Source organism: Corvus cornix, chromosome Z (genome assembly GCF_000738735.6).
Source record: "Corvus cornix cornix isolate S_Up_H32 chromosome Z, ASM73873v5, whole genome shotgun sequence".
Taxonomy (NCBI): Eukaryota; Metazoa; Chordata; class Aves; order Passeriformes; family Corvidae; genus Corvus; species Corvus cornix.
In genome coordinates, this window is record NC_046357.1 from 57,171,724 (window position 1) to 57,186,337 (window position 14,614).

Below are 14,614 nucleotides of genomic sequence, written 5' to 3' on the forward strand. Positions count from 1 at the left end.
TTCCATTATAATTTGCTTTATTGGCATGAACACAGAAATATCTTAGGAAGGAAGCCAAAGTTTCTGGAGTTAAAAGAAAAATTCCATGCTTATGGATGCCTTTGCCCATTCTTCCCCCACAACAGTGGCATGCCTATAAACCCTGTAAGTGGTGCCATTCCAAAAGTGACAGGAAAGAAATCCTGCTATGAAAATAACACAAACTCTCAAATCTTTGCCCTAAAAAGGCTACTTAACATTGAAAGCTCATTAAGTATCACAGAGAGAGTTTAAAAAAATTTAAAAAGCAATAAGGAAGATGCTGAATGAATAAATATTTAATATTTAGTATTTTTGGAATAGCTTAAGAAAGGTAGCAGCATACTTGCTCTAGAAAGACACTAGACAGACTGATGTATGAGAAAATATCTAATTTTTCAGAAGTTATTTTTCTAGTCAGCAGTCTTTCCAAACAGCAACAGTGCTGTTAAATGCTTTTACACCTAAACAAACAAACAAACAAACAAATCCAGCATTACCACACTGCCATAGACATAAAAAGGGGCAGAAACCAATGTGGATAAAATTAAACTAAACAATCTTTATTCACTAATAACACAGTATTTTCATAGTTCTGTATTATCTTCAACACAAAGTGCTGTATGGAAATTTGGGTTTACCTACACATTTCCAAAATTGAAAGATATACTCATTTCCAGGTTAGAAACGTTTTATAAGGCAGGTACCAATACCTCACATTTACCCAAGTCAAATATTACAGATGCCAAACTCCTCTGGAAGTCAAACAGGTTGTATAGATGAGATAAATGCAAAATGGGCAGCAAAATCAGAAGAGATCACTTCACTATTGAAAGAGAAAAGGGGTTATAAGACCGTAAAAAAAAGGGTGGGAAAGCCTTTCCAGCTGCCTGCCTCATAAGTGGTCAGCCACTAGGAGATTTTTAGTTCAACAACCAATCCAAGTAATGCTGGTACTTGGTCTTTATAACAGTCCTAAAAGCATCTCAACTTCTTTGTCTCCCTGCAAAATCTCCTGGTTTTATCTCTATTTTTCTGCAATGCAGTCCTCAACTTCCATTCTACTTATAAACAAAAATACTGAGGTATTTTTCCCTGCAAGTATCTTCAAATGAATAAGTTATCTTTCATGACATTCTTCAATACCTTCTTTCACAACACTTATAATTATTCTCTTGGTGGCATAATACTTCGGTATAAACTGATGCAAATGCTTTTTAAAGTGTTTTTTATGGAGACCTAGGGGAAGGAGAAAAAAACCCCCCATGATAAAAAAATAAACACAATTTGCTCCATTGTTTGCTGTTTCCTGTGATGCTACTAACAAAACAAAACATTTCAGTAATGTAAAGGAAACATTTGTGTCACTAGAGGAAGGATCCTTCTGAGACAGTAAAAATCAAGAAAGCATTTCACTGATCCACAAATCAAATTAATAACTCTAACTCAGGTGAGTAAAAAAGAAAGTCAAGAGTTTAAAAGTGACATGATGAGATAAATAAAACTAAATTTTCACAGAGAAAAGATGTGCACTTGATTTAGTGATGACCATGCTCATCTTGAACTAAGATACATCTTTCTATTTACGATCTAGTTAAAAATGGAAAAGTAATTAATAAAGTTACTAAACACCTGAAAAAACCGGGTTTTAATTTCCATTATTTGTACTCAAATTATAGAAACCCACAAGAGTTATTCTGAATTAGCCTCTCCTCAAGAAGGTGCAAAGAAACTGTTCAAGGAATACTTCAATTCAAGAAAAGTACTAAAAATACAATAGTTAAGTGAAAATATTTTAGAATTAATGTAGGGAAGACATCAAATTTTGCTTGATTGGGCTCACAATCACAAAACTTCAGAAAAATTTCTTTAGTAACACTAACATAAAGTAGCCCAAGTGCTTGCAGCATCAAGAGCTGTTATCAAAGATCCTGACGCATTCATGTTCATGTAGGTTGGAAAAAACCTTTAAGATCATCAAGTCGAACCACTTACTTAACACTGCCATGACCACCACAAACCCATGTCCACCACTAAACCGAGCACTGCACCTACATGTCTTTTTTACGTACCCCTAGGGCTGGTGACTCGGCCGCTTCCCTGAGCGGTCTGTTCCAAAGCCCGACCATGAGTGAAGAAAGTTTTCCTACTATCTAATCTAAAGCTCCCCTGGTGCCACTTGAGGCCATTTCTGTTCATCCTACTTCTTGTTACTTGGGAGAAGAGATCGACCTCCACCTGGCTACAACCCCCTTTCAAGCAGTTGCAGACAGTGATAAGGACCTCAGGGCCCTTTTCTACATATTACACATCCCCAGCTCCCTCAGCTGTTCCTCACAACACTTGTGCTTCACACTCTTCACCACCTTCTCTGGACATGCTCCAGCACCTCAATGTCTTTCTTGTTGCGAAGGGCCCAGAATTGAACACAGAATTTGAGATACAGCCTCCCCAGCACCCTAGTACAGGGGGACCAATCCTTTCCCTAGTTACTTACCATTGTCACAAATTTATAGATGCAAGATCTGCATCACATTTTTATGGGAAGTGCCAAGTGTTGATCCTTGACTTACTAAGTTTTAATTTGCTTTGAAGCATTAGAAATGAGGAAAAAAACAGGGGACAGTAAGAAACAAACCACATTGCATCAAACAGTGTTTAACAATTTTATCTCCTGAGCACTTCAGCAATCTCTTCGTCTACAGAAAAATATAAAATCTCCATAGAACTTACATGTAGACCATGTTTGTGTCTAAGTCAATGCACACAATATCCTGTGGTGGATCGTACAGATCAAAGTATCGTGAATCAACTCCAACAATAAATGGAAGAGGTGCACTGAGTACGGTGGCCAGAGACAAAGGACAGAGGGGGATATATGGACATTGCCACTGAAATGGAAATATCATCTGAAGGAAAAATTAAATGAAATAAATGCATTAACACAAGATAACAGATATTGTAAAAGAAAAACCAAGAGATTACATACAGCACATCGAAATGAAATTGCTAAAAGCTTTGTAACACTATCAGAAAAAAGTCCCCAAGTCTGATTACTTTAATCAGTTATCTATGCAAAAATTATGATCTTTCTAAGAGTTACTAGCTAGGACAATTGAACTAAATGCTATTGCTGGGAAAAAAGACCATTCAGTACATCAATAACTTCAACTTAAAGCCTTGTTACAACTGTGGCGTTTAAATTGATTTCTCTCACTACTGTATAGAACACTTTGTACTTACAGCTACTACAGCTTCAGCAACGCCTGTCAACACAGCTGGTCTAAGGGAATGGAGGAGGATCTTGCCTTCTAGTAATACAAAAAGTAATAGAGTGGCACAGTTTTCTGGTCCAAGATTCATGAGCAGAGTGCTAAAGTTTGCTCCACTAAGGAGTAGATGGGAAAGGGGAAGAAAAGAAAAATATTACAGGGTTTAAAAAAAAATTACTGCTATCAAACTTCTGACAACTCTTTGGGATCAACTAGTTGAATGGTGCTAATACACACTAAATACCTACCTATCTAACTAACAGCCATCATGTCATTTTAAGGCTTATACTATGCCAAAGAAACCTAAATTTGCATTCTATTGCTGAAGAAACATACACTAAACCACGCTACTGCTGAATTTGTCTTGCTTGCTCTCATAGATGCACAGGCATCTTGTCTTCATAACAGTAAAGCAAATCTAACTGGTTAACCAATTCAAACAAAAACAACACCAGCAGTTCCATATGATGAGTTACTTCATGCAAGAATCATGAACTAGAGTATCCATTTGATCTTAGAATCACAGCATCAAATTCCGGTATGAAATTAATCCATCATTCTGATAGCAACATGCCTTTAGTTCCTATAGTTTAGCTTCCATTTAATTTGTTTGGACAGTACACATTTAGGAATTGTAATGATATCTATGAGTACAGGGGTGTCAAATTGGTCCTTAAAAAAGTTTTTACATGTTGCTTTGCAATTTGGTGGAGGGCTGCAATTTTTCACCTAAGTGCTTGTGTAAAAACTGTGATTAAAGATGGGATTCTTCTGCATAAAAAATATTATATGATAATGCTTTGGGGCAGAGAGAATAAAAAGGCGGAAGATCTTGGTTTTCAACTTAAAACCAAAGAACAGCAAAAGTGCTGAAACAAAACCCCATGTCACAATCATAGAGAGGTCTAACCCAGAAGGTGCAGGCAGCATCCATAGAGACTGCAACAACTTTCAAGCACAAATAATTTGTAGGTATACCTTTGAATTTCCAAAATGTTGGCACACTTGTGGATTCACAGATTTCACCTAACTGCTTGATTTAACTGTCTCTCTTGGATCCAAAAAGGGAAAAAAAGCAAGATAGCAGTCTCTATTCTATTAAATTTTGCTTACTGCACTGGTTCTGAAAATACAAGATCTTTAAATATGTGTATTTTTTTTCTCCTCACAAACGCCTTATTATTCCTTTGGAGTTCCTGCAATAATCTGGCAAGTCATCTTTATTTCAGGATAATTAATGATATTATACTTCCACAAGGGACACATCTATGTCAAGAAAGGACTGTGTAACATTAAAAGTGCATATTGAGCTTCCTGTTTATAACACCTAATGAGATTGCACTAACATTTGACTTCCTTCTAAGACTGACTCCTACTTGCCTCTGATTTTTTCAAGCAGCATATATTTAAAGCATTAATAATGATACCTTAATGGCAATGGTGTAGAAACTGGCTGTGACAATATTAATGCATCATGGGCAGAAAGCTGAAACACATAAAGTAGTATGTGATTGATATGAACAACCTCAAAGTTAATACAGTATAATATTCCAATATAAATATATATCCATAGTCTTATAAACTGCCTGGCTTACAGACACAGTGTCTTTGGGACTCGGGTTCACTAAGTGAACAGAACATGTATTAATCACTGAAACAATTCTGAGCATTACAGGAAACCATCTGTGACTCAGTGTTGAGTATGTAACTACTGCTGGGTGATTAAACAGAGAAGCACAAGAGACAATGCCCCAGGGGACTAACATCTGACCCACAGCAGTGGGTGGACAAGTGAGGGAAAGACAGAAAACAACCCTGCCACAGAGGTAATGCAAATGGTGCCTATAAAATAAAACCATAATACGTGGCAGATATTTCAAAAGCGCAAGTAGGACACTTCTGCCATCCACACCACCTGAAGTCTGAAATAGTTTGTTTCCTTTGCTAAGTTGTCCCAGGTTTATACCAATGAGAGAGAAGGCCAGCCCATCCATCTCCTCCCCTCTCCCTTCCAGCAGGCGAGTATTCAAACCCAAGTAAAAAACATAAAGGAGGAAACCAAAGGCAAGAGAGGATTTGCCATTGCTGTGGCTTAAAACGGATTTTAAACTAGTGAAAACATTTTGCTTACCTGCACAAGAATCCTTGGCCTTTGTGGTGAAGGGAAAGGTATATTGTGCATAAAATGGGATATATGCCTGCAAAGAAGACAAGATATTAGAAAAACAGCACCGGGGAGTAAAGAAGGGCTGAAAGCAATGTTAACCACATTTCAGAATTAATATGCTAGCATGTTTTAGAAAGACTGTTAAGATTTCTTTATTGTTTTGGTAAGTGTAAGAGCCTTCTTATGCAAACCGAAACAAAGAAGCTTAATTCGCTCACATTTCATGCCTGAAAATTAATACTGGCAGCTTCAGATATATAAGCAAAAGATATGAACAAAATGGCATTTATGCAAGCCACTTAAAACCCCAGGCAGCCTAGTTCTACAGAGTTTTAAAGGAGATTCTGCTAAAGTATATACTTCACTGCCAGATGTCTTAACAGTTTTGAAGGTAACATCATTTTCCAGCAAACTTTCAGGATCATGACAAGCATCCTTTGCAGAGTTTACAAACACAGCCACAGACAATCTGAATTAGCTGCAGTGCTTGGAAACAGGCATAGATATTCGCTGCTAATGTACAGCATTCTTGAGCTTATATTTATTAAGCTAAAACAAAGGACAGCAAATGTAGCATGTATCACAGCTCAGCCTGTTCTGTGTTTGATTTCGCTAAGAGAAAGGTAAACAGGCTTGACATATTCTAAAAAAAACCCAGAGTAAAATCCAGTTAGCTTTGCTGGCACTGCAAGAGCCAGTACTATTAAACAGAAGCAGCAACAATTTCTATCAGTACAACATAAGCTAAACAGTGCAAACAAGATGACGGATCAATTATAGCAACTAGGCAACTGAGACATGCACAAATCACATGACTTCTTGAGCTTATAACTACATTCCCACATCAACTTGAAAAATGTTTCACATACTTTTCAATGGGAAGAGGATGAGGTCCAGAGACAGAGAGTTTGTAGATGAACATAAGAAATTTTCTAAATGCTTCAAAGAAAGGCCAGTGTGAGAGAAGACAGATGCATTTGTTTGAATTGATGGACTTGGAAGTAATCACTTTTCTCTCTACAGTTTTCAGAAGACCCAGCTGCGATTGCTGTTTTTCTGTTAGCAGCTCCCTGGGATAAGGCTCATAGAACTGGATAGCAGCACCGTAAACCTAAAAGATTAAGAAAAACAGCTATGCAAGTCCAGTATTTAACAGGAAATTGGGCTAGAACTTTTGGTGCATCTTTAAGTCCTCGGTGTTTGCACAAACTACAGTGCTTTTGCTGGTACCTTATGAAATGACATTATTTATGCCATGTACACAAAGCAACCTTATAAACAAAGTGGTTTGAACTCTCTTCCTCATTTTCATTGCACCTTCCTCAACAAAGTATTCATACTCAGCAAATTGAAAGGGAAGGAACCAAACCTTCATTCTGTGACAAAACCTTATTAATCTTCTGGGTCAAAAACACCCCCAAAATCTCAAACTCAAACTCTCATGAAATGTTTCTCTTTAGTAAATTCCCCTATCACTACCAAACCAAACAATAAAATTATTTTAGCTTTGACTTCCTTCATTTTATCAAGCTAAACAGATACCAACCTTTTCTAATACTCCTTCCCTATTTGTCAGAGTTTCATAACTGAGTTATTCTGGTAAGCTTAGCAAAAGAAGAATAAGGAAAGAAAAACAGTAGCAGCTACTGCATCCCTGCTTGAAATAGAAGTATTAATATTTTGGACAAATGTTTTCTTCTGTTTGGAAATGGAGAAGGGGAGTGAGACACTACTAGGGGAGTGAGACAGAGTGGAAGTTGAGCTGTTATCACCAACAGAGCCAAACTGCTGTTTATTAGAGAGTCAATCACACATTAAATCACTCCCTCATACAGTTCACACACACACACAGACAGTTGGCAAGATGAAACAACAGCTGGGAGACCAACCCTAAGCAAAGGCTCCCTTGCTTCATCAGGAGTACCTCTACTACCTTCCCACATGTAAGCCAAGGCACATTTTTGGTTCCTTTGTGTGCTGGTGGCCTTCCACAGATTCAGCAGACAGATCCAAATGTTAGAATTCAGATGTTTGAATTCATGCAAATTCATGCATCCCTTCATGCAAATTCAACAAGATCACTAAGTCTTGGATGCTCATTAAAGCCTTTCACATTCTCCCTCTCAGCACATACTTTTCCTCTCCCTGCCTTCCTGTTTTCTGGTAGCTAGTTATCAACTCATGTGCAGAGATATGTACAGAGCCCTATTACATAAAGTCACATAGAAGTGTCTTTTAAGGTAACCATGTGAAAACTGTAACAATTTGCTAACACATTGCTGACACGCGTGTTAAGTTCTCCTTAATATGTAGCCTACACTTCCATTCCCATTACATGAAAGAACAGGGAAAGCCATGTGCTGTGAGCTTTGGTTTTGCTAAGGGTATGGTTCAGCCGACATAGGAGTAAACAGCATATACTCTTCCAGCTGCTTCCCGTTTTGGTTCACTTTCATCTCACATGAAGGCTTAAGAAATATAATTTTATAAGGAAGTATTAGATAATGTATTTCTTAAACACAGAAGAAACAATCCCCATCTATCTCCATAACTGCCACCTGAAATAAAAGCAAAAACACAGTGTGGAGCCATACCTTTTCTGCAGAAGAGCATGTCAGTACAAATGTTGAGAACACTGGTAGTGGATATTTGGTTTGAGGGTCCCAGCACTCAATAGTAGCTCCCATAGGAAGGCAGAAGAGAGGTACAGAGTCTGACAGTGGAAATGATTCATAATTCTCTTGAGGATATCTGAAAATTAAGCCTCAAGAACAGGAAAAAGAAAAGTAAGCACATTTGCTCTGTAGGCCGTAAATAATGCAAGCAATATATTTTCCACAAAATATAGGTACGCCTGACAGTTACCTGAACTTTATAACTGAAGATTATAACTGAAAAGAGAAAGTCTTTCATCTGACAGTAAGACTAAGCCATCCAAGTAACAATCACTTGAAAATAGTACATGAATACTGAAGTTATTTGTTGAGCTATTACGCTTTTAATAACTGCTCAAAACCAGTACATAGTGAAGATTTTCACATCAAACCACTTGGGAATTACTTGTGCTATTTAAATGTGCCACTGGATTAGATTTTATTAGAAATTCCTATGAAGAAACTGATAATTTACTGTAAAAACAGAAATAATACCTTCATTGAAAATAGGATGAACTAGCTGACTGTCCGCATTCTCTGCTACTCTGTATGTTGAATTTAAAAGAATTGTTTATCCAGCTTTCAGAAATATATCAAACTCTTGCTGTTAGAAAAAAGGCACACAAGCATGGGTTTACTATTGCTGCTCATCTTGCTTGTTCTGTGCTACACCAACTTCATTATCTATTCTTTCAACTTCCGTTTGGTAATTTACTCCTTTCAAAGGAATTTGGTACACTTAGTTCTCAGCAGAAACGTTCTGAAAGTTTTTTGGGCTTCTTCAGAAACAAAAAATAATCTGTAGCAATGCATTAAAAACCTTTTAAAAGCCAGACTTGTCATTTATTGTTCAGAATATTTTTCACTCTCCTCAAATAAGGAACAAGAAAATAGTTGTGGAACTGAAGGGAAGAAATACATTTAACTTTCATATTAAACAGAAGATGTTTAGACATAGAAAGAAATACAAGTAAGGCTGAACAGGATTTTAATTACTCCTTCTCCGTTATCACCAACACAAAAATATGAAGTCTTTTCCTACATCTGAAATGTTTGCTATGACAAAAGTTTGCTAAAGCTCCTAAGGCAGCAAGCCTGTCATAAGAACTAGAATAATAAAGAAAAATGCTATTCCCTTTTTTTTTCCCCTGGGAAAAAATGAGGAGAGCAAAGAAGGCATTATAGAAGCTGATTTCAACGGACATCCTCCAGGAACAGTATTCCCACAGACAGCACTAAAATTTTTTAAATTATTCTTTTATTTCAACAAGGCATTTGAATCCTTTTGTTAACATGTTAAGACAGCTTCTAAAACTACTTACCAGCTTTATATGCTAAAGAGTTAGAAGCTGGCACAGATTTCTTGTAACAAAGGTATACACTGGAACCCCACTGAAAGACACAAGTTTCATCTCAGAACCAGCAAAGATGACAATAATCAACAGAAATCAAGCATTTGAATATACTCCCTTTACAAAGAAATCAGATATTTTAACAAAAAGCATTACAGAATAAAATGACCAGTTGGCTGCTGAGTGCATGTAAATTACAAAAATGAGAATTCATCCTTCCCTCACTTTTCAGAGATTAGAGGATTTACATAAAATAACCACACCACCACACTACTCTCTGACCTGTTTCAACAAAAGAACAGGCAAAAGTAAAGCAGTTTAATTTCCACCTTCATGTTTCCTTGGTTATTTAAGAGTAGACTCTTTTGGGGACTTCATTAGGGGAAGTCAAGTTCTAATCATCATAACTCATAGCTTGAAGCTTTTATTGTAGTTCTGTAAACTGGTTATTGACACAGAGTTTTTGTAGTTTGTCTAAATAAACTCTACCACTCAAAAAACCTCACTTATTCCACTCCAAGCAAACTAAAAGCAAAACAGACTAAATAAAAGAGAACCATTTAAAACAAACTGAGAAACTGTAAGCAGCAATTATCATACTTACAATGTCTAAGTAACACAGGCATTAGAAATAACTAAGAAAAAAGCATTTCTGATTATACCAAATGCCAGCATCCCCAAAGAGAAGGGAAGGGATAATTAAAAGAAGAATAAATTAACATTTCATTGCACTACTCCTAAATAGCACCCAGACGAATAGACGAATATGCAAACTGAAGTAGTGAGTAATCAGTATGAAACAGTAATTTCTAACCCGAGAGGAAATCAAAGCAACAAAACCTACAAAACCGACATCTCACACATTGTATAAAGAATGAAGGAATTATGGTGTAGTGATAGAACACAATTATAGTAGTGCTAAGAAGAGTTCAAGGACCTCCTCCTTTAAATATGCCTGTTGGGTTAAAAAAGAAAAAAAAAAGGGAATGCAAGCTTGTAAATACTCACCATACCACAATTTAAATTCTTATCCACTTTACAGAATGTGTGAGGAGGGGTTTCCCCTTTGCTGGTAACAATGACACAGATATCTGTCACTGCCAGTGAGTTCTGAGGTCGCACTGGAGGGGCCCTTCGGTAGGTGATGAAGATGCGTTGTGAAGAAGCCGAGCTGTTGTTAACATTAGCGCAACGACCGTACGGAGTAGCTTGAATCACCTCACAGCCCGAAATTATGCGTTCCTTCCCCTCATACAGAACTCTGCACACAGGAAGGGAACAGTATTATGTGCATTCAAATAGAAATGAAGTTACTTGAACGCATTCGGAGACAGCAACCTATGTCATCATTGCAACATTTTACCAGGCACCTTTTATATTGTCTTTCATCATGCAGCACTTGAGGTTGAAGAAACTGCTCAGAAATATTTAAAATTACACTGAACTCTCTGTGGGAACAAATCAGAACTACAGAAAAATAAAACCATGCTACATTGAAAAGGATTTTAGTTATAGAACTAGTTGGAATGCTGCACTATCAATGAAAAATAAATACAAATTACAGTTTAAATTGCTCTGGACACTGGACAATTTAATCACTAAAATGCCTGCTAAGTCATTTCAATCTTGTCTTTTTCTGGTTTTTATGTTAAGTGTTCTTCGGGTTTGGGTTTTGTTGTTGTTGTTTGTTTATACTTTTTTAAAGAAATATTTTTGGGAAAGCACAACAGAGGACAGAAGTCTGCTTCCTAGACGAATTTTTACAGGAAAAAAAAAAAATCTAAGCCCAGTAATATTTGACATTCACAGTTTGAATAACAGTGCTTAAGATAAGGAGGGAGGAAGACAAACTAATACTTTGCTTGAAAAAAGAAAAGGAAGAAATAGTAAGTACAGTTGGCTGTACTTCTAGAAAGCAGAATATATCTTATATGGCTGTACAGCAACATTCATGTGGTGTATGGATTTTTTTCTTTTTGCAAGATCACTAACTTAGTTCATCATATTCTTAGCAAAAAATGAAAGATTCTTTACAGCTTCACAGCAGCTAAATAAGCAATAACTTTTCTTTCCCTAATGTAAAGCTACTAGAAAGTCACTGTGAGACAAAATGCGGAAGCCAAAACATACACCTGAACACTTTTAATGCACAGATGCTATTACAGGGCAAGCTTTATCTCCCATTCCACACCCAAATAAGCAATGGCTCCATTTGCTTGGTTCTCTGCAGTATGTACAGAGTACTTGTCACCTTCAAATCAGTTTTTATCATAACAAGACTTAGGATAAAGGTAACACATTAAACCTTTGCACTTTGTGGTCTGCAGCTTCCCACTTGTATTCCATCACAACTTTAAAATAAAAAATAACCAGACAATACATATTTACTGCCCCAAAATACCTTTGGTTAAATGTTTGACAGACTGCTACTAAGTATGTTTTTGAAAACTTGAAAAAGTCATGTGTCTAAGCTAAAAAAGAGTCTTCTTTCACATCCAAAAATTCTCAGACCTTTAAAAAAATATAAACTTAGAATACAAAAAATTAAAACTTTCAAAGCTACTCAAATACTCTTCCCATCATTAAATTGGAAAGCACAAATATTACTGTTTATTCTGATTCAACAGAACAAACATATATCTTGTCAGAGTATTGATGACGAATTACAGTCCTAGAATATTTGAAAAAAGAAAAGAAATCGCATGAATTGGGACTATATTAATGTAGCTACCAGGCTGCCAATTTATTCAACTAATTCATGAAGGACAGTAATATTCAACAATTGTTTCAGTTGTAAATACTCTGATCATCAGACTTGGTACATTTAAAACAATGTGTAGTCTCAGGTTCAAAACCAGCCTAATACCAGCATTTCCAAGTTGCAACATTAGTGTTAATACACTACCTACTGGTTCAAGATACGAAAGTACATGTAATTGAACTACTTCTAAACTATGTAATGTTCTGGAAGAACATGTATTTTGTCCTTTTATTGGGTTACCTCCTCCATAAAGTTAAGAGACCTCAAACAAAACAGAACCCCAACAACTATAATGGTGGCAGCTCTCAGGTGACGTCCATTGTGCATAAGGAGTTTACATGAACTCTTCACATCACTGTCTTACATTTATCAGAAGAAAATAACTAACAGAGCAATCTCCAATAAAAGTTCCAGTTCAGTTTTATTTCAGTTTCATGTATTTTAAATAAAATCAAAAAATATAAAATTATTCCAGAAACATTTGTCAGCTGCCAGCTTATGAGAAGGAACATGGCATTAATCAGACTGTTCCAGCAGTTCAGTTTAATAAGTTTACAAGTATTCTAAGAAATGTACTTTAAATGCTCAAGATTTTATCAGTGGGGTGACCTCTCACCAAAACAAAAAAGAAAATGAAAGCAACATGCACCCCTACACATACACTAGAGAAGTATTATTAAACCCACACCATTTCCTAACCTCATGCATAGTTCTGAACTTACAGTATGATGCTGTATCTGCAAGCAAACAGAAGAATGCCACCACCCATGAATCACTCCATTTAAACAATGGCTTTAATGATTCAGAGAAAACATTCAGAAGTGATGCATGAAATACTGAACATGACACCCTGTATATACAACGTCCTCCCTGACAGGATAAGTTTACTTCTACTTGTTTCAACTTCCAAGTGTCTGCCTTTGATTAATTAGTACTGATCATGGTTAGACTTGTTTCCTGCTTCTTTACGTTTACAGTTTGGTCTTGATCTTAGGATCACATTATTTGCTACATTATTTTATCAACATCAATACAGTTTCATTTCAAGCAAAATCCAAACCAGTTTCCTCTAGATGTTAGGTCCTTTCTTTGCAAGAAAGACTAAAAGAATCTTATCATCTCATTGTAAGACTGTTTGACATTGTACGCGGAAGTTCTCTCACGCCCAGTTTTACTGATTTAAAGTATACTTCAATGCATCAGGGAATAGAGTTTAGAAAGAAGAAATACAACCTCGTGGCTGTTGAACTAAAAACCTTAAAACGTAGAAAACTTTGCTTCTGGAAAACCATGTCAAAACAGACAGACTTCTGTGAATTGCGTTTGTCTAGGGGTGTCCAGTTTGACTCCTCCTTCTCTAGCTCCAAACAAAATTCTGTCTCTCACAGTTCTTATGCAAAATAAGCCTTTATAACTCCTCTTCCTCTCTCATTTTGCAAGTATTGAATAATAAAGGAACTTATATAAATATTGTAAGCACTAGGAAGGTCAGAAAAGTGGTGGATCAAGCAAAGGGAAAAGACTGATTTATCTTTTATTTCTACTGTCACCTCTAGTATTATTTGTCTGAACAAACAAGTTATTAGTTTCATCATTATTATCCTAAGATGTTCCAAACACCCAGCTGCAGTCGTCACAGTGGTGGGATTAAGGAACAGTGGAAGATACCGACTGCTAAGAACATCTTCCAGTTTCTATTATCCTTCTTGAAATTTGAGTTCATTTTTTTTTTAAAATACATCTCTAGTAAAGAAGATCATTTGTTCAATCGATATGCCTGCAGACATTTTCAGTAATCAGGCATATAGGATCACATGGGTCCTTAGCACAGAATCCCTAAGCAAACTAAAGTTTCCCATACCAGTTAAAAAAAAAAAAAAAAAAGTTAAAAAAAAATCAGAATTTCTTTACTCACACAATGCAAATTACCTAACTTTTGCATTACTTGGTATTACAAGAACCTCTGCCTCAGACAAGAATTCTGATATTCTTCCTTTTCTATACTAAATGTTGTGAATTGCAAAACCACTTGTACTTTAAAAACCATTTTTCTGTCAGGTTTTCTTCCATGTAAGAAAGATGTGCTGGAGTTCTAACAGGTTCCTAACTCACGTGTAAAACAAAGAGAGGTGAGATTTTGTTTGAAAGTCTCACTGCACCTAAACCGACAGATTTCAAATCTCAGTTCTCATCTACTTCTGGAACATCAGCAAAAAAACTGGTGAGGAAAGTAACAGAACGACAGTAATTGAATTATTTCATAGACATACAAGCTTAAGATACTAAATTTTACAGCTACATGTAGGAAAATTACCCTAGAGACCTTTTATCCTAAGAACAAACCTTTGTTTTCCCAACTAATTTCCAACTGATATTTTTTCCAACTAATT

At 36.2% G+C, this 14,614-nt stretch overlaps 1 protein-coding gene across 5 annotated transcripts in view; it reads right to left on the reverse strand.

The window, feature by feature from the left end:
* The window catches only part of DENND4C (DENN domain containing 4C), a 73,617-nt gene that overhangs the window by 37,302 nt on the left and 21,701 nt on the right, over nucleotides 1-14,614 (reverse strand). For all 5 annotated transcript variants that reach the window (XM_039566735.1, XM_039566734.1, XM_039566733.1 and 2 more), the window contains exons 3-10: nucleotides 10,472-10,724; nucleotides 9,434-9,503; nucleotides 8,052-8,221; nucleotides 6,327-6,568; nucleotides 5,422-5,488; nucleotides 4,718-4,776; nucleotides 3,262-3,406; nucleotides 2,752-2,927 (exon numbers count right to left, since the gene is read on the reverse strand). In XM_039566735.1, the coding sequence (XP_039422669.1) occupies nucleotides 2,752-2,927; nucleotides 3,262-3,406; nucleotides 4,718-4,776; nucleotides 5,422-5,488; nucleotides 6,327-6,568; nucleotides 8,052-8,221; nucleotides 9,434-9,503; nucleotides 10,472-10,724 (1,182 nt within the window). The remainder of the gene's footprint in view (nucleotides 1-2,751; nucleotides 2,928-3,261; nucleotides 3,407-4,717; nucleotides 4,777-5,421; nucleotides 5,489-6,326; nucleotides 6,569-8,051; nucleotides 8,222-9,433; nucleotides 9,504-10,471; nucleotides 10,725-14,614) is intronic.